The sequence below is a fragment of the Bombina bombina genome, unplaced genomic scaffold (assembly GCF_027579735.1).
Source record: "Bombina bombina isolate aBomBom1 unplaced genomic scaffold, aBomBom1.pri scaffold_728, whole genome shotgun sequence".
Lineage (NCBI taxonomy): Eukaryota > Metazoa > Chordata > Amphibia > Anura > Bombinatoridae > Bombina > Bombina bombina.
Window position 1 is genome coordinate 134,506 of NW_026513119.1, and position 19,645 is coordinate 154,150.

Consider the following 19,645-nt stretch of genomic DNA (forward strand, 5'->3'; position numbering starts at 1 on the left):
TACTGCTAGTAGTGTAATGACGTCACACTGCAGCCTGTCCTGTTTGTTTCATACCGCACTGTGCACAAAGCATTGGGATAGGAACTAGCTTTATTTAATCTCATTGTGCAGACTCAGGAGGAGGTTACTGCTAGTAGTGTAATGACGTCACACTGCAGCCTGTCCTGTTTGTTTCATACCGCACTGCGCACAAAGCATTGGGATAGGAACTAGCTTTATTTAATCTCATTGTGCAGACTCAGGAGGTTACTGCTAGTAGTGTAATGACGTCACACTGCAGCCTGTCCTGTTTGTTTCATACCGCACTGTGCACAAAGCATTGGGATAGGAACTAGCTTTATTTAATCTCATTGTGCAGACTCAGGAGGTTACTGCTAGTAGTGTAATGACGTCACACTGCAGCCTGTCCTGTTTGTTTCATACCGCACTGTGCACAAAGCATTGGGATAGGAACTAGCTTTATTTAAATCTCATTGTGCAGACTCAGGAGGTTACTGCTAGTAGTGTAATGACGTCACACTGCAGCCTGTCCTGTTTGTTTCATACCGCACTGTGCACAAAGCATTGGGATAGGAACTAGCTTTATTTAATCTCATTGTGCAGACTCAGGAGGAGGTTACTGCTAGTAGTGTAATGACGTCACACTGCAGCCTGTCCTGTTTGTTTCATACCGCACTGTGCACAAAGCATTGGGATAGGAACTAGCTTTATTTAATCTCATTGTGCAGACTCAGGAGGTTACTGCTAGTAGTGTAATGACGTCACACTGCAGCCTGTCCTGTTTGTTTCATACCGCACTGTGCACAAAGCATTGGGATAGGAACTAGCTTTATTTAATCTCATTGTGCAGACTCAGGAGGTTACTGCTAGTAGTGTAATGACGTCACACTGCAGGCCTGTCCTGTTTGTTTCATACCGCACTGTGCACAAAGCATTGGGATAGGAACTAGCTTTATTTAATCTCATTGTGCAGACTCAGGAGGTTACTGCTAGTAGTGTAATGACGTCACACTGCAGCCTGTCCTGTTTGTTTCATACCGCACTGTGCACAAAGCATTGGGATAGGAACTAGCTTTATTTAATCTCATTGTGCAGACTCAGGAGGTTTACTGCTAGTAGTGTAATGACGTCACACTGCAGCCTGTCCTGTTTGTTTCATACCGCACTGAGCACAAAGCATTGGGATAGGAACTAGCTTTATTTAATCTCATTGTGCAGACTCAGGAGGTTACTGCTAGTAGTGTAATGACGTCACACTGCAGCCTGTCTGTTTGTTTCATACCGCACTGTGCAACAAAGCATTGGGATAGGAAACTAGCTTTTATTTAATCTCATTGTGCAGACTCAGGAGGTTACTGCTAGTAGTGTAATGACGTCACACTGCAGCCTGTCCTGTTTGTTTCATACCGCACTGTGCACAAAGCATTGGGATAGGAACTAGCTTTATTTAATCTCATTGTGCAGACTCAGGAGGAGGTTACTGCTAGTAGTGTAAAGACGTCACACTGCAGCCTGTCCTGTTTGTTTCATACCGCACTGCGCACAAAGCATTGGGATAGGAACTAGCTTTATTTAATCTCATTGTGCAGACTCAGGAGGTTACTGCTAGTAGTGTAATGACGTCACACTGCAGCCTGTCCTGTTTGTTTCATACCGCACTGTGCACAAAGCATTGGGATAGGAACTAGCTTTATTTAATCTCATTGTGCAGACTCAGGAGGTTACTGCTAGTAGTGTAAAGACGTCACACTGCAGCCTGTCCTGTTTGTTTCATACCGCACTGTGCACAAAGCATTGGGATAGGAACTAGCTTTATTTAATCTCATTGTGCAGACTCAGGAGGTTACTGCTAGTAGTGTAATGACATCACACTGCAGCCTGTCCTGTTTGTTTCATACCGCACTGTGCACAAAGCATTGGGATAGGAACTAGCTTTATTTAATCTCATTGTGCAGACTCAGGAGGAGGTTACTGCTAGTAGTGTAATGACGTCACACTGCAGCCTGTCCTGTTTGTTTCATACCGCACTGTGCACAAAGCATTGGGATAGGAACTAGCTTTATTTAATCTCATTGTGCAGACTCAGGAGGTTACTGCTAGTAGTGTAATGACGTCACACTGCAGCCTGTCCTGTTTGTTTCATACCGCACTGTGCACAAAGCATTGGGATAGGAACTAGCTTTATTTAATCTCATTGTGCAGACTCAGGAGGTTACTGCTAGTAGTGTAATGACGTCACCACTGCAGCCTGTCCTGTTTGTTTCATACCGCACTGTGCACAAAGCATTGGGATAGGAACTAGCTTTATTTAATCTCATTGTGCAGACTCAGGAGGTTACTGCTAGTAGTGTAATGACGTCACACTGCCGCCTGTCCTGTTTGTTTCATACCGCACTGTGCACAAAGCATTGGGATAGGAACTAGCTTTATTTAATCTCATTGTGCAGACTCAGGAGGTTACTGCTAGTAGTGTAATGACGTCACACTGCAGCCTGTCCTGTTTGTTTCATACAGCACTGTGCACAAAGCATTGGGATAGGAACTAGCTTTATTTAATCTCATTGTGCAGACTCAGGAGGTTACTGCTAGTAGTGTAATGACGTCACACTGCAGCCTGTCCTGTTTGTTTCATACCGCACTGTGCACAAAGCATTGGGATAGGAACTAGCTTTATTTAATCTCATTGTGCAGACTCAGGAGGTTACTGCTAGTAGTGTAATGACGTCACACTGCAGCCTGTCCTGTTTGTTTCATACCGCACTGTGCACAAAGCATTGGGATAGGAACTAGCTTTATTTAATCTCATTGTGCAGACTCAGGAGGTTACTGCTAGTAGTGTAATGACGTCACACTGCAGCCTGTCCTGTTTGTTTCATACCGCACTGTGCACAAAGCATTGGGATAGGAACTAGCTTTATTTAATCTCATTGTGCAGACTCAGGAGGTTACTGCTAGTAGTGTAATGACGTCACACTGCAGCCTGTCCTGTTTGTTTCATACCGCACTGTGCACAAAGCATTGGGATAGGAACTAGCTTTATTTAATCTCATTGTGCAGACTCAGGAGGTTACTGCTAGTAGTGTAATGACGTCACACTGCAGCCTGTCCTGTTTGTTTCATACTGCACTGTGCACAAAGCATTGGGATAGGAACTAGCTTTATTTAATCTCATTGTGCAGACTCAGGAGGTTACTGCTAGTAGTGTAATGACGTCACACTGCAGCCTGTCCTGTTTGTTTCATACCGCACTGTGCACAAAGCATTGGGATAGGAACTAGCTTTATTTAATCTCATTGTGCAGACTCAGGAGGTTACTGCTAGTAGTGTAATGACATCACACTGCAGCCTGTCCTGTTTGTTTCATACCGCACTGTGCACAAAGCATTGGGATAGGAACTAGCTTTATTTAATCTCATTGTGCAGACTCAGGAGGTTACTGCTAGTAGTGTAATGACGTCACACTGCAGCCTGTCCTGTTTGTTTCATACCGCACTGTGCACAAAGCATTGGGATAGGAACTAGCTTTATTTAATCTCATTGTGCAGACTCAGGAGGTTACTGCTAGTAGTGTAATGACGTCACACTGCAGCCTGTCCTGTTTGTGTCATACCGCACTGCGCACAAAAGCATTGGATAGGAACTAGCTTTATTTAATCTCATTGTGCAGACTCAGGAGGTTACTGCTAGTAGTGTAAATGACGTCACACTGCAGCCTGTCCTGTTTGTTTCATACCGCACTGTGCACAAAAGCATTGGGATAGGAACTAGCTTTATTTAATCTCATTGTGCAGACTCAGAGAGGTTACTGCTAGTAGTGTAATGACGTCCACACTGCAGCCTGTCCTGTTTGTTTCATACCGCACTGTGCACAAAGCTTGGATAGGAACTAGCTTTATTTAATCTCATTGTGCAGACTCAGGAGGTTACTGCTAGTAGTGTAATGACGTCACACTGCAGCCTGTCCTGTTTGTTTCATACCGCACTGTGCACAAAGCATTGGGATAGGAACTAGCTTTATTTAATCTCATTGTGCAGACTCAGGAGGTTACTGCTAGTAGTGTAATGACATCACACTGCAGCCTGTCCTGTTTGTTTCATACCGCACTGTGCACAAAGCATTGGGATAGGAACTAGCTTTATTTAATCTCATTGTGCAGACTCAGGAGGTTACTGCTAGTAAGTGTAATGACATCACACTGCAGCCTGTCCTGTTTGTTTCATACCGCACTGTGCACAAAGCATTGGGATAGGAACTAGCTTTATTTAATCTCATTGTGCAGACTCAGGAGGTTACTGCTAGTAGTGTAATGACGTCACACTGCAGCCTGTCCTGTTTGTTTCATACCGCACTGTGCACAAAGCATTGGGATAGGAACTAGCTTTATTTAATCTCATTGTGCAGACTCAGGAGGTTACTGCTAGTAGTGTAATGACGTCACACTGCAGCCTGTCCTGTTTGTTTCATACCGCACTGTGCACAAAGCATTGGGATAGGAACTAGCTTTATTTAATCTCATTGTGCAGACTCAGGAGGTTACTGCTAGTAGTGTAATGACGTCACACTGCAGCCTGTCCTGTTTGTTTCATACCGCACTGTGCACAAAGCATTGGGATAGGAACTAGCTTTATTTAATCTCATTGTGCAGGACTCAGGAGGTTACTGCTAGTAGTGTAATGACGTCACACTGCAGCCTGTCCTGTTTGTTTCATACCGCACTGTGCACAAAGCATTGGGATAGGAACTAGCTTTATTTAATCTCATTGTGCAGACTCAGGAGGTTACTGCTAGTAGTGTAATGACGTCACACTGCAGCCTGTCCTGTTTGTTTCATACCGCACTGTGCACAAAGCATTGGGATAGGGAACTAGCTTTATTTAATCTCATTGTGCAGACTCAGGAGGGTTACTGCTAGTAGTGTAATGACGTCACACTGCAGCCTGTCCTGTTTGTTTCATACCGCACTGTGCACAAAGCATTGGGATAGGAACTAGCTTTATTTAATCTCATTGTGCAGACTCAGGAGGTTACTGCTAGTAGTGTAATGACGTCACACTGCAGCCTGTCCTGTTTGTTTCATACCGCACTGTGCACAAAGCATTGGGATAGGAACTAGCTTTATATAATCTCATTGTGCAGACTCAGGAGGTTACTGCTAGTAGTGTAATGACGTCACACTGCAGCCTGTCCGTTTGTTTCATACCGCACTGTGCACAAAGCATTGGGATAGGAACTAGCTTTATTTAATCTCATTGTGCAGACTCAGGAGGTTACTGCTAGTAGTGTAATGACGTCACACTGCAGCCTGTCCTGTTTGTTTCATACCGCACTGCGCACAAAGCATTGGGATAGGAACTAGCTTTATTTAATCTCATTGTGCAGACTCAGGAGGTTACTGCTAGTAGTGTAATGACGTCACACTGCAGCCTGTCCTGTTTGTTTCATACCGCACTGTGCACAAAGCATTGGGATAGGAACTAGCTTTATTTAATCTCATTGTGCAGACTCAGGAGGTTACTGCTAGTAGTGTAATGACATCACACTGCAGCCTGTCCTGTTTGTTTCATACCGCACTGCGCACAAAGCATTGGGATAGGAACTAGCTTTATTTAATCTCATTGTGCAGACTCAGGAGGTTACTGCTAGTAGTGTAATGACGTCACACTGCAGCCTGTCCTGTTTGTTTCATACCGCACTGTGCACAAAGCATTGGGATAGGAACTAGCTTTATTTAATCTCATTGTGCAGACTCAGGAGGTTACTGCTAGTAGTGTAATGACGTCACACTGCAGCCTGTCCTGTTTGTTTCATACCGCACTGTGCACAAAGCATTGGGATAGGAACTAGCTTTATTTAATCTCATTGTGCAGACTCAGGAGGTTACTGCTAGTAGTGTAATGACGTCACACTGCAGCCTGTCCTGTTTGTTCATACCGCACTGTGCACAAAGCATTGGGATAGGAACTAGCTTTATTTAATCTCATTGTGCAGACTCAGGAGGTTACTGCTAGTAGTGTAATGACATCACACTGCAGCCTGTCCCTGTTTGTTTCATACCGCACTGTGCACAAAGCATTGGGATAGGAACTAGCTTTATTTAATCTCATTGTGCAGACTCAGGAGGTTACTGCTAGTAGTGTAATGACGTCACACACTGCAGCCTGTCCTGTTTGTTTCATACCCCACTGTGCACAAAGCATTGTGATATGAACTAGCTTTATTTAATCTCATTGTGCAGACTCAGGAGGTTACTGCTAGTAGTGTAATGACGTCACACTGCAGCCTTTCCAGTTTGTTATCATAACGCACTGTGCACAAAAAAAAAAAAAAAAAAAATAAAAACCCATTTGGGATACGGAACATGCTTAATTAATCTCATCTGCTGGCAGACGTCAGGAGTGTTACTGCTAGTAGTTTTAATGACGTCACACTGCAGCCTGACCTGTTTGTTCATAACCGCACTGTGCACACCAAAGAAAAGCATTGGGATAGGAAACTAGCTTTATTTAAACCTCATTGTGCAGAACTCAGGAGGTTACTGCCTAGTACAGTGTATATAGACGACACAAAAACTGCGCAGCCTGTCCTGTTTGTTTCATACCGCACTGCGCACAAAAGCATTGGGATAGGTAACTAGCTTATTTAATCTCATTGTGCAGAACTCAGGATGTTACCTGCTAGTAGTGTAATTGACGTCACACTGCAGCCTGTCTGTTTGTTTTCATACCGCACTGTGCACAAAGCATTGGGATAGGAACTTAGCTTTATTTAATCTCATTGTGCAGACTCAGGAGGTTACTGCTAGTAGTGTAATGACGTCCACACTGCAGCCTGTCCTGTTTGTTTCATACCGCACTGTGCACAAAGCATTGGGATAGGAACTAGCTTTATTTAATCTCATTGTGCAGACTCAGGAGGTTACTGCTAGTAGTGTAATGACGTCACACTGCAGCCTGTCCTGTTTGTTTCATACCGCACTCGCACAAAGCATTGGGATAGGAACTAGCTTTATTAATCTCATTGTGCAGACTCAGGAGGTTACTGCTAGTAGTGTAATGACGTCACACTGCAGCCTGTCCTGTTTGTTTCATACCGCACTGTGCACAAAGCATTGGGATAGGAACTAGCTTTATTTAATCTCATTGTGCAGACTCAGGAGGTTACTGCTAGTAGTGTAATGACGTCACACTGCAGCCTGTCCTGTTTGTTTCATACCGCACTGTGCACAAAGCATTGGGATAGGAACTAGCTTTATTTAATCTCATTGTGCAGACTCAGGAGGTTACTGCTAGTAGTGTAATGACGTCACACTGCAGCCTGTCCTGTTTGTTTCATACCGCACTGTGCACAAAGCATTGGGATAGGAACTAGCTTTATTTAATCTCATTGTGCAGACTCAGGAGGTTACTGCTAGTAGTGTAATGACGTCACACTGCAGCCTGTCCTGTTTGTTTCATACCGCACTGTGCACAAAGCATTGGGATAGGAACTAGCTTTATTTAATCTCATTGTGCAGACTCAGGAGGTTACTGCTAGTAGTGTAATGACGTCACACTGCAGCCTGTCCTGTTTGTTTCATACCGCACTGTGCACAAAGCATTGGGATAGGAACTAGCTTTATTTAATCTCATTGTGCAGACTCAGGAGGTTACTGCTAGTAGTGTAATGACGTCACACTGCAGCCTGTCCTGTTTGTTTCATACCGCACTGTGCACAAAGCATTGGGATAGGAACTAGCTTTATTTAATCTCATTGTGCAGACTCAGGAGGTTACTGCTAGTAGTGTAATGACTCACACTGCAGCCTGTCCTGTTTGTTTCATACCGCACTGTGCACAAAGCATTGGGATAGGAACTAGCTTTATTTAATCTCATTGTGCAGACTCAGGAGGTTACTGCTAGTAGTGTAATGACGTCACACTGCAGCCTGTCCTGTTTGTTTCATACCGCACTGTGCACAAAGCATTGGGATAGGAACTAGCTTTATTTAATCTCATTGTGCAGACTCAGGAGGTTACTGCTAGTAGTGTAATGACAGTCACACTGCAGCCTGTCCTGTTTGTTTCATACCGCACTGTGCACAAAGCATTGGGATAGGAACTAGCTTTATTTAATCTCATTGTGCAGACTCAGGAGGTTACTGCTAGTAGTGTAATGACGTCACACTGCAGCCTGTCCTGTTTGTTTCATACCGCACTGTGCACAAAGCATTGGGATAGGAACTAGCTTTATTTAATCTCATTGTGCAGACTCAGGAGGTTACTGCTAGTAGTGTAATGACGTCACAACTGCAGCCTGTCCTGTTTGTTTCATCCCTGCCCACTGTGCACCAAAGCATTGGGATAGGAAACTAGCTTTATTTTAATCTCATTGTGCAGACTCAGGAGGTTACTGCTAGTAGTGTAATGACGTCATCACTGCAGCCTGTCCTGTTTGTTTCATACCGCACTGTGCACAAAGCATTGGGATAGGAACTAGCTTTATTTAATCTCATTGTGCAGACTCAGGAGGTTACTGCTAGTAGTGTAATGACATCACACTGCAGCCTGTCCTGTTTGTTTCATACCGCACTGTGCACAAAGCATTGGGATAGGAACTAGCTTTATTTAATCTCATTGTGCAGACTCAGGAGGTTACTGCTAGTAGTGTAATGACGTCACACTGCAGCCTGTCCTGTTTGTTTCATACCGCACTGTGCACAAAGCATTGGGATAGGAACTAGCTTTATTTAATCTCATTGTGCAGACTCAGGAGGTTACTGCTAGTAGTGTAATGACGTCACACTGCAGCCTGTCCTGTTTGTTTCATACCGCACTGTGCACAAAGCATTGGGATAGGAACTAGCTTTATTTAATCTCATTGTGCAGACTCAGGAGGTTACTGCTAGTAGTGTAATGACGTCACACTGCAGCCTGTCCTGTTTGTTTCATACCGCACTGCGCACAAAGCATTGGGATAGGAACTAGCTTTATTTAATCTCATTGTGCAGACTCAGGAGGTTACTGCTAGTAGTGTAATGACGTCACACTGCAGCCTGTCCTGTTTGTTTCATACTGCACTGTGCACAAAGCATTGGGATAGGAACTAGCTTTATTTAATCTCATTGTGCAGACTCAGGAGGTTACTGCTAGTAGTGTAATGACGTCACACTGCAGCCTGTCCTGTTTGTTTCATACCGCACTGTGCACAAAACATTGGGATAGGAACTAGCTTTATTTAATCTCATTGTGCAGACTCAGGAGGTTACTGCTAGTAGTGTAATGACATCACACTGCAGCCTGTCCTGTTTGTTTCATACCGCACTGTGCACAAAGCATTGGGATAGGAACTAGCTTTATTTAATCTCATTGTGCAGACTCAGGAGGTTACTGCTAGTAGTGTAATGACATCACACTGCAGCCTGTCCTGTTTGTTTCATACCGCACTGTGCACAAAGCATTGGGATAGGAACTAGCTTTATTTAATCTCATTGTGCAGACTCAGGAGGTTACTGCTAGTAGTGTAATGACGTCACACTGCAGCCTGTCCTGTTTGTTTCATACCGCACTGTGCACAAAGCATTGGGATAGGAACTAGCTTTATTTAATCTCATTGTGCAGACTCAGGAGGTTACTGCTAGTAGTGTAATGACGTCACACTGCAGCCTGTCCTGTTTGTTTCATACCGCACTGTGCACAAAACATTGGGATAGGAACTAGCTTTATTTAATCTCATTGTGCAGACTCAGGAGGTTACTGCTAGTAGTGTAATGACGTCACACTGCAGCCTGTCCTGTTTGTTTCATACCGCACTGTGCACAAAGCATTGGGATAGGAACTAGCTTTATTTAATCTCATTGTGCAGACTCAGGAGGTTACTGCTAGTAGTGTAATGACGTCACACTGCAGCCTGTCCTGTTTGTTTCATACCGCACTGTGCACAAAGCATTGGGATAGGAACTAGCTTTATTTAATCTCATTGTGCAGACTCAGGAGGTTACTGCTAGTAGTGTAATGACGTCACACTGCAGCCTGTCCTGTTTGTTTCATACCGCACTGTGCACAAAGCATTGGGATAGGAACTAGCTTTATTTAATCTCATTGTGCAGACTCAGGAGGTTACTGCTAGTAGTGTAATGACGTCACACTGCAGCCTGTCCTGTTTGTTTCATACCGCACTGTGCACAAAGCATTGGGATAGGAACTAGCTTTATTTAATCTCATTGTGCAGACTCAGGAGGTTACTGCTAGTAGTGTAATGACATCACACTGCAGCCTGTCCTGTTTGTTTCATACCGCACTGTGCACAAAGCATTGGGATAGGAACTAGCTTTATTTAATCTCATTGTGCAGACTCAGGAGGTTACTGCTAGTAGTGTAATGACGTCACACTGCAGCCTGTCCTGTTTGTTTCATACCGCACTGTGCACAAAGCATTGGGATAGGAACCAGCTTTATTTGTGCACAGTGGGTTAATGTCAAGGTGCCAGTGGCACATACAAAAATGCCTTTATTACTGGTGCATGGGGAACATAGAACACAACGTTTCAGGGCGGTCCCCTTAGTCATGTGATATCAATCTGTGATTCAATGCCTTCATTTATAACAGTTTCAATTAATCTATTACAAGAATTATTAATTATAAATCAAATAAAAACAAAAGCAGAGAATGCATACAAATCAAGGAAGCAAACACTATTGTAAAAAAAGTTACCATGATAACTGACATCCTAAGCGTAACGGAATTATAACATTGCAACCAGCACAGTGTATCCGGTTAAACACCCAAGAGAGCAAACGTAAGATACATTTTTAACAATTACAGAATTTCAATTTGGAATTATCAGGCAAAGCTATAATGCAGATGTTAGTAAACCAATTAATTTCTTTATTTAATCCTTTGGGTTCCATGGTATCCAATCTGAATATCCAAAAAACCTCACGCTGTTTTAAAAGTAATTCCCTATTGCCCCCCCGCCTGGGTGTATCAACCCTTTCAAATCACCTGAAAACTCAATTGGTTGGTCTGGTGACCAAATTCCAGGAAATGGGCAGCAACAGGGGCCGTTACAACTTTACACCTTATGTTGCTTATATGCTCACTTATGCGATCTTTAATACGTCTAGTTGTCTCTCCGATGTAGCCATGCCCACAAGGGCATTTGATAAGATAAACAACATAAGGCGTAAGACATGTGTAATGCGCATTATGCTTAAACTTGTATCCAGTCAGTGGGTGCGTAAAGTATGACCCCTTAATAATCGGACTACAGTTAACCCAACCAAGACATGAAAAACATCCTAAGTTTTTATCAGAAATATAGGACTGTTTTAAAGTTTTCTTAGGGCCTATGTCAGCTCTTATAAGAGCATCCCTCAAGTTTTTACTTCTCTTAAAAGATGGCATAGGAGGCCTCTTAAATTCCTGTATCTCTGACATACATTCCCCCAATAGATACCAATTTTTATGCATTATTTTAGTAATTTGAATTGCTATCCTGACAGTGTTCAGAAATAAAAGTTAACCTCTTGTTCTTTACTTTAGTAGCCTTTTTACTTGTCAATTTATTTATTCTTGGGACAGACTTGACCTCAGAGATAACTTGATCTATCAAAGTTTTAGGGTAACCCCTTGTAAGAAACTTATTACCCATCTCCCCCAACATCAAAGGGACACAATTTTTCTCACCCTGAGAAGCTGGCTACGGGCAGTGACCTAATAAGAGACTGTTGATGAGCCTAGGCGCCCGTATTTGTCGAGCACTGATATAAAAGGTACTTCACTAGGAATATGGTTTTAGGTTTTGTTTGCACATGTGACCAAGGCCTCCGTGAGGGGCCGAAACGTTGTGATCTGTTTATACACAGTAAAGGTGTTTAGATATATTCTCGAGAGCTTGTTTCCTTTTTCTGACAATCCAAGTGGATATACACTGGGTCTGGATTTTCAGATGGCTTAATATATATATATATATATATATATATATATATATATATATATATATATATATATATATATATATATATATATATATATATGTGAGAATGTGTGTATGTATACAAATGTATATATATATATATATATATATATATATATATATATATATATATCCCCTCTATATGTAACCCATCACACTAATCTCCTCTATATGTAACTCGTCACACCCCTCCCCTCTATATATAACTTGTCACACCCCTCCCCTCTATATGTAACTTGTCACACCCCTCCCCTCTATATGTAACCTGTCACACCCCTCCCCTCTATATGTAACTTGTCACACCCCTCCCCTCTATATGTAACCTGTCACACCCCTCCCCTCTATATGTAACCTGTCACACTAATCTCCTCTATATGTAACCTGTCACACCCCTCCCCTCTATATGTAACCTGTTACACTAATCCCCTCTATATGTAACCTGTCACACCCCTCCCCTCTATATGTAACCTGCCACACTAATCCCCTCTATATGTAACCTGTGACACTAATCCCCTCTATATGTAGCCTGTCACACCCCTCCCCTCTATATGTAACCTGTCACACCCCTCCCCTCTATATGTAACCTGTCACACCCCTCCCCTCTATATGTAGCATGTCACACCCCTCCCCTCTATATGTAGCCTGTCACAGCCCTCCCCTCTATATGTAACCTGTTACACTAATCCCCTCTATATGTAACCTGTCACACCCCTCCCCTCTATATGTAACCTGTTACACAAATCCCCTCTATATGTAACCTGCCACACTAATCCCCTCTATATGTAACCTGTCACACCCCTCCCCTCTACATGTAACCTGTCACACTAATCCCCTCTATATGTAACCTGTCACACTAATCCCCTCTATATGTAACCTGTCACACAAATCCCCTCTATATGTAACCTGCCACACTAATCCCCTCTATATGTAACCTGTCACACCCCTCCCCTCTACATGTAACCTGTCACACTAATCCCCTCTATATGTAACCTGTCACACTAATCCCCTCTATATGTAACCTGTCACACTAATCCCCTCTATATGTAACCTGTCACACTAATCCCCTCTATATGTAACCTGTCACACTAATCCCCTCTATATGTAACCTGCCACACTAATCCCCTCTATATGTAACCTGTCACACCCCTCCCCTCTATATGTAACCTGTCACACTAATCCCCTCTATATGTAACCTGTCACACTAATCCCCTCTATATGTAACCTGCCACACTAATCCCCTCTACATGTAACCTGTCACACCCCTCCCCTCTACATGTAACCTGTCACACTAATCCCCTTTATATGTAACCTGTCACACCCCTCTATATGTAACCTGTCACAGTAATCCCCTCTATATGTAACCTGTCACACCACTCCCCTCTATATGTAACCTGTCACTCCCCTCCACTCTATATGTAACCTGTCACACCCCTCCCCTCTATATGTAACCTGTCACACCCCTCCCCTCTATATGTAACCTGCCACACTAATCCCCTCTATATGTAACCTGTCACACCCCTCCCCTCTATATGTAACCTGTCACACTAATCCCCTCTATATGTAACCTGTCACACCCCTCCCCTCTACATGTAACCTGTCACACTAATCCCCTCTATATGTAACCTGTCACACTAATCCCCTCTATATGTAACCTGTCACACCGCTCCCCTCTACATGTAACCTGTCACACTAATCCCCTCTATATGTAACCTGTCACACCCCTCCCCTCTATATGTAACCTGTCACACCCCTCCCCTCTATATGTAACCTGTCACACCCCTCCCCTCTATATGTAACCTGTCACACCCCTCCCCTCTATATGTAACTTGTCACACTAATCCCCTCTATATGTAACCTGTCACACTAATCCCCTCTATATGTAACCTGTCACACTAATCCCCTCTATATGTAACCTGTCACACTAATCCCCTCTATATGTAACCTGTCACACTAATCCCCTCTATATGTAACCTGTCACACCCCTCCCCTCTATATGTAACCTGTCACACTAATCCCCTCTATATGTAACCTGTCACACTAATCCCCTCTATATGTAACCTGCCACACTAATCCCCTCTACATGTAACCTGTCACACCCCTCCCCTCTACATGTAACCTGTCACACTAATCCCCTTTATATGTAACCTGTCACACCCCTCTATATGTAACCTGTCACAGTAATCCCCTCTATATGTAACCTGTCACACCACTCCCCTCTATATGTAACCTGTCACTCCCCTCCACTCTATATGTAACCTGTCACACCCCTCCCCTCTATATGTAACCTGTCACACCCCTCCCCTCTATATGTAACCTGCCACACTAATCCCCTCTATATGTAACCTGTCACACCCCTCCCCTCTATATGTAACCTGTCACACTAATCCCCTCTATATGTAACCTGTCACACCCCTCCCCTCTACATGTAACCTGTCACACTAATCCCCTCTATATGTAACCTGTCACACTAATCCCCTCTATATGTAACCTGTCACACCGCTCCCCTCTACATGTAACCTGTCACACTAATCCCCTCTATATGTAACCTGTCACACCCCTCCCCTCTATATGTAACCTGTCACACCCCTCCCCTCTATATGTAACTTGTCACACCCCTCCCCTCTATATGTAACCTGTCACACCCCTCCCCTCTATATGTAACCTGCCACACTAATCCCCTCTATATGTAACCTGTCACACCCCTCCCCTCTATATGTAACCTGTCACACCCCTCCCCTCTATATGTAACCTGTCACACTAATCCCCTCTATATGTAACCTGTCACACCCCTCCCCTCTATATGTAACCTGTCACACCCCTCCCCTCTATATGCAACCTGTCACACTAATCCCCTCTATATGTAACCTGTCACACCCCTCCCCTCTATATGTAACCTGCCACACTAATCCCCTCTATATGTAACCTGTCACACCCCTCCCCTCTATATGTAACCTGCCACACTAATCCCCTCTATATGTAACCTGTCACACCCCTCCCCTCTATATGTAACCTGCCACACTAATCCCCTCTATATGTAACCTGTCACACCCCTCCCCTCTATATGTAACCTGCCACACTAATCCCCTCTATATGTAACCTGTCACACCCCTCCCCTCTATATGTAACCTGCCACACTAATCCCCTCTATATGTAACCTGTCACACCCCTCCCCTCTATATGTAACCTGCCACACTAATCCCCTCTATATGTAACCTGTCACACCCCTCCCCTCTATATGTAACCTGCCACACTAATCCCCTCTATATGTAGCCTGTCACACCCCTCCCCTCTATATGTAACCTGTTACACCCCTCCCCTCTATATGTAACCTGTCACACCCCTCCCCTCTATATGTAACCTGTCACACCCCTTCCCTCTATATGTAGCCTGTCACACCCCTCCCCTCTATATGTAGCCTGTCACACCCCTCCCCTCTATATGTAACCTGTCACACTAATCCCCTCTATATGTAACCCGTCACACCCCTCCCCTCTATATGTAACCTGTCACACCCCTCCCCTCTATATGTAACCTGTCACACTAACCCCCTTTATATGTAACCTGTCACACCCCTCTATATGTAACCTGTCACACTAATCCCCTCTATATGTAACCTGTCACACCCCTCCCCTCTATATGTAACCTGCCACACTAATCCCCTTTATATGTAACCTGTCACACCCCTCTATATGTAACCTGTCACACTAATCCCCTCTATATGTAACCTGTCACACTAATCCCCTCTATATGTAACCTGTCACACCCCTCCCCTCTATATGTAGCCTGTCACACCCCTCCCCTCTATATGTAACCTGTCACACCCCCTCCCCTCTATATGTAACCTGTCACATCCCCTCCACTCTATATGTAACCTGTCACACCCCCTCCCCTCTATATGTAACCTGTCACACCCCTCCCCTCTATATGTAACCTGTCACACCCCTCCCCTCTATATGTAGCCTGTCACACCCCTCCCCTCTATATGTAGCCTGTCACACCCCTCCCCTCTATATGTAACCTGCCACACTAATCCCCTTTATATGTAACCTGTCACACCCCTCTATATGTAACCTGTCACACTAATCCCCTCTATATGTAACCTGCCACACTAATCCCCTCTATATGTAACCTGTCACACTAATCCCCTCTATATGTAACCTGCCACACTAATCCCCTCTATATGTAACCTGTCACACCCCTCCCCTCTATATGTAGCCTGTCACACCCCTCCCCTCTATATGTAACCTGTCACACCCCTCCCCTCTATATGTAACCTGTCACACCCCTCCCCTCTATATGTAACCTGTCACACCCCTCCCCTCTATATGTAGCCTGTCACACCCCTCCCCTCTATATGTAGCCTGTCACACCCCTCCCCTCTATATGTAGCCTGTCACACCCCTCCCCTCTATATGTAACCTGTCACACTAATCCCCTCTATATGTAACCCGTCACACCCCTCCCCTCTATATGTAACCTGTCACACCCCTCCCCTCTATATGTAACCTGTCACACTAACCCCCTTTATATGTAACCTGTCACACCCCTCTATATGTAACCTGTCACACTAATCCCCTCTATATGTAACCTGTCACACCACTCCCCTCTATATGTAACCTGTCACACTAACCCCCTTTATATGTAACCTGTCACACCCCTCCCCTCTATATGTAACCTGTCACATTAACCCCCTTTATATGTAACCCATCACACCCCTCCCCTCTATATGTAACCCGTCAAACCCCTCCCCTCTATATGTGACCTGTCACACTAATCCCCTCTATATGTAACCTGTCACACTAATCCCCTCTATATGTAACCTGTCACACCCCTCCCCTCTATATGTAACCTGTCACACCCCTCCCCTCTATATGTAACCTGTCACACCCCTCCCCTCTATATGTAACCTGCCACAACCCTCCCCTCTATATGTAACCTGTCACACCCCTCCCCTCTATATGTAACCTGTTACACTAATCCCCTCTATATGTAACCTGTCACACTAATCCCCTCTATATGTAACCTGTCACACTAATCCCCTCTATATGTAACCTGTCACACTAATCCCCTCTATATGTAACCTGTCACACTAATCCCCTCTATATGTAACCTGTTACACTAATCCCCTCTATATGTAACCTGTCACACTAATCCCCTCTATATGTAACCTGTTACACTAATCCCCTCTATATGTAACCTGTCACACTAATCCCCTCTATATGTAACCTGTCACACCCCTCCCCTCTATATGTAACTTGTCACACCCCTCCCCTCTATATGTAACCTGTTACACAAATCCCCTCTATATGTAACCTGCCACACTAATCCCCTCTATATGTAACCTGTCACACTAATCCCCTCTATATGTAACCTGTCACACCCCTCCCCTCTATATGTAACCTGTCACACCCCTCCCCTCTATATGTAACCTGTCACACCCCTCCCCTCTATATGTAACCTGTTACACAAATCCCCTCTATATGTAACCTGCCACACTAATCCCCTCTATATGTAACCTGTCACACTAATCCCCTCTATATGTAACCTGTCACACCCCTCCCCTCTATATGTAACCTGTCACACCCCTCCCCTCTATATGTAACCTGTCACACCCCTCCCCTCTATATGTAACCTGTTACACAAATCCCCTCTATATGTAACCTGCCACACTAATCCCCTCTATATGTAACCTGTCACACTAATCCCCTCTATATGTAACCTGTCACACCCCTCCCCTCTATATGTAACCTGTCACACCCCTCCCCTCTATATGTAACCTGCCACACTAATCCCCTCTATATGTAACCTGCCACACTAATCCCCTCTATATGTAACCTGCCACACTAATCCCCTCTATATGTAACCTGCCACACTAATCCCCTCTATATGTAACCTGCCACACTAATCCCCTCTATATGTAACCTGTCACACTAATCCCCTCTATATGTAACCTGCCACACTAATCCCCTCTATATGTAACCTGTCACACTAATCCCCTCTATATGTAACCTGTCACACCCCTCCCCTCTATATGTAACCTGTCACACTAATCCCCTCTATATGTAACCTGTCACACCCCTCCCCTCTATATGTAACCTGTTACACTAATCCCCTCTATATGTAACCTGTCACACCCCTCCTTTCTATATGTAACCTGTCACACTAATCCCCTCTATATGTAACCTGTCACACTAATCCCCTCTATATGTAACCTGTCACACTAATCCCCTCTATATGTAACCTGTCACACCCCTCCACTCTATATGTAACCTGTCACACCCCTCCCCTTTATATGTACCCTGTCACACCCCTCCCCTCTATATGTAACCTGTCACACTAATCCCCTCTATATGTAACCTGTCACACCCCTCCCCTCTATATGTAACCTGTCACCCACCTCCCCTCTATATGTAACCTGTCACACCCCTCCCCTCTATATGTAACCTGTCACACCCCTCCCCTCTATATGTAACCTGTCACACCCCTCCCCTCTATATGTAACCTGTCACACTAATCCCCTCTATATGTAACCTGTCACAACCCTCCCCTCTATATGTAACCTGTCACAACCCTCCCCTCTATATGTAACCTGTCACCCCCTCCCCTCTATATGTAACCTGTCACCCCCCTCCCCTCTATATGTAACCTGTCACCCCCCTCCCCTCTATATGTAACCTGTCACACTCCTCCCCTCTATATGTAACCTGTCACAACCCTCCCCTCTATATGTAACCTGTCACACTCCTCCCCTCTATATGTAACCTGTCACAACCCTCCCCTCTATATGTAACCTGTCACACCCCTCCCCTCTATATGTAACCTGTCATATTGAGTTACCACATTCCTCCCGTTATTTAATAATGTCTCACATCAATAGCAGCGTCCGTCTGGATATATTCCATATCGCCATTGTTCAGTCCCAGTTCGCGACTGCCTCTCTGCACGGAGCTGACAATTCCGGACGTTATTGTATTCTGCAGGGAGAAGGGGCTTCCCATAGCCACAACAAATTCCCCCTGTCTGACCTCGCTGGAGCGACCTAATCGCAGGGTGGGTAGTGGGACCTGCAGTAGAGACATCAGGGGTCACCTCTGTTTGTAAGGCTGGTAGATGAAGTACATTTTATGTCAGTTATATTACGCCGGCTTAAACATGACACGAGCAATAGTAACTGGTTCACCGCTGACACTAAGTACACAAAAGAAGAGCTTAGTGATGGAGACAAAGTGACAGGGGCCAATGACACCTGTCTAGCCAGTGTCTGTCAGGTGAATCTAGAGACAGAGAGAGATGGCAAGTGCAAAGAAGAGGAGAGAAAAAGAGAGAAGAGGAGAGAAAAAGAGAAAAGAGGAGAGAAAAAGAGAAAAGAGGAGAGAAAAAGAGAAAAGAGGAGAGAAAAGAGGAGAGAAAAGAGAAAAGGAGAGAAAAGAGAAAAGAGGAGAGAAAAGAGAAGAGAGGAGAGAAAAGAGAAGAGAGGAGAGAAAAGAGAAAAGAGGAGAGAGAAAAGAGAGAAGAGAGAAAGAGAAGAGAGGAGAGAAAAGAGAAAAGAGGAGAGAAAAGAGAGAGAAAGAGATAAGAGAAGGAGAGAAAAGAGAAAAGAGGAGAGAAAAGAGAGAAGAGGAGAGAAAAGAGAAAAGAGGAGAGAAAAGAGAAAGAGGAGAGAAAAAGAGAGAGAGAGAAAAAGAGAGAAGA

The 19,645-nt window shown here is 44.4% G+C and overlaps 1 protein-coding gene across 1 annotated transcript in view; it reads right to left on the reverse strand.

Annotated features, from left to right (window-relative positions):
* Positions 1-19,645, reverse strand: part of HTRA2 (HtrA serine peptidase 2) — a 146,723-nt gene that overhangs the window by 119,479 nt on the left and 7,599 nt on the right. Inside the window, exon 2 of the mRNA XM_053697231.1 lies at positions 18,823-19,017. Within this exon, the coding sequence (XP_053553206.1) occupies positions 18,823-19,017 (195 nt within the window). The remainder of the gene's footprint in view (positions 1-18,822; positions 19,018-19,645) is intronic.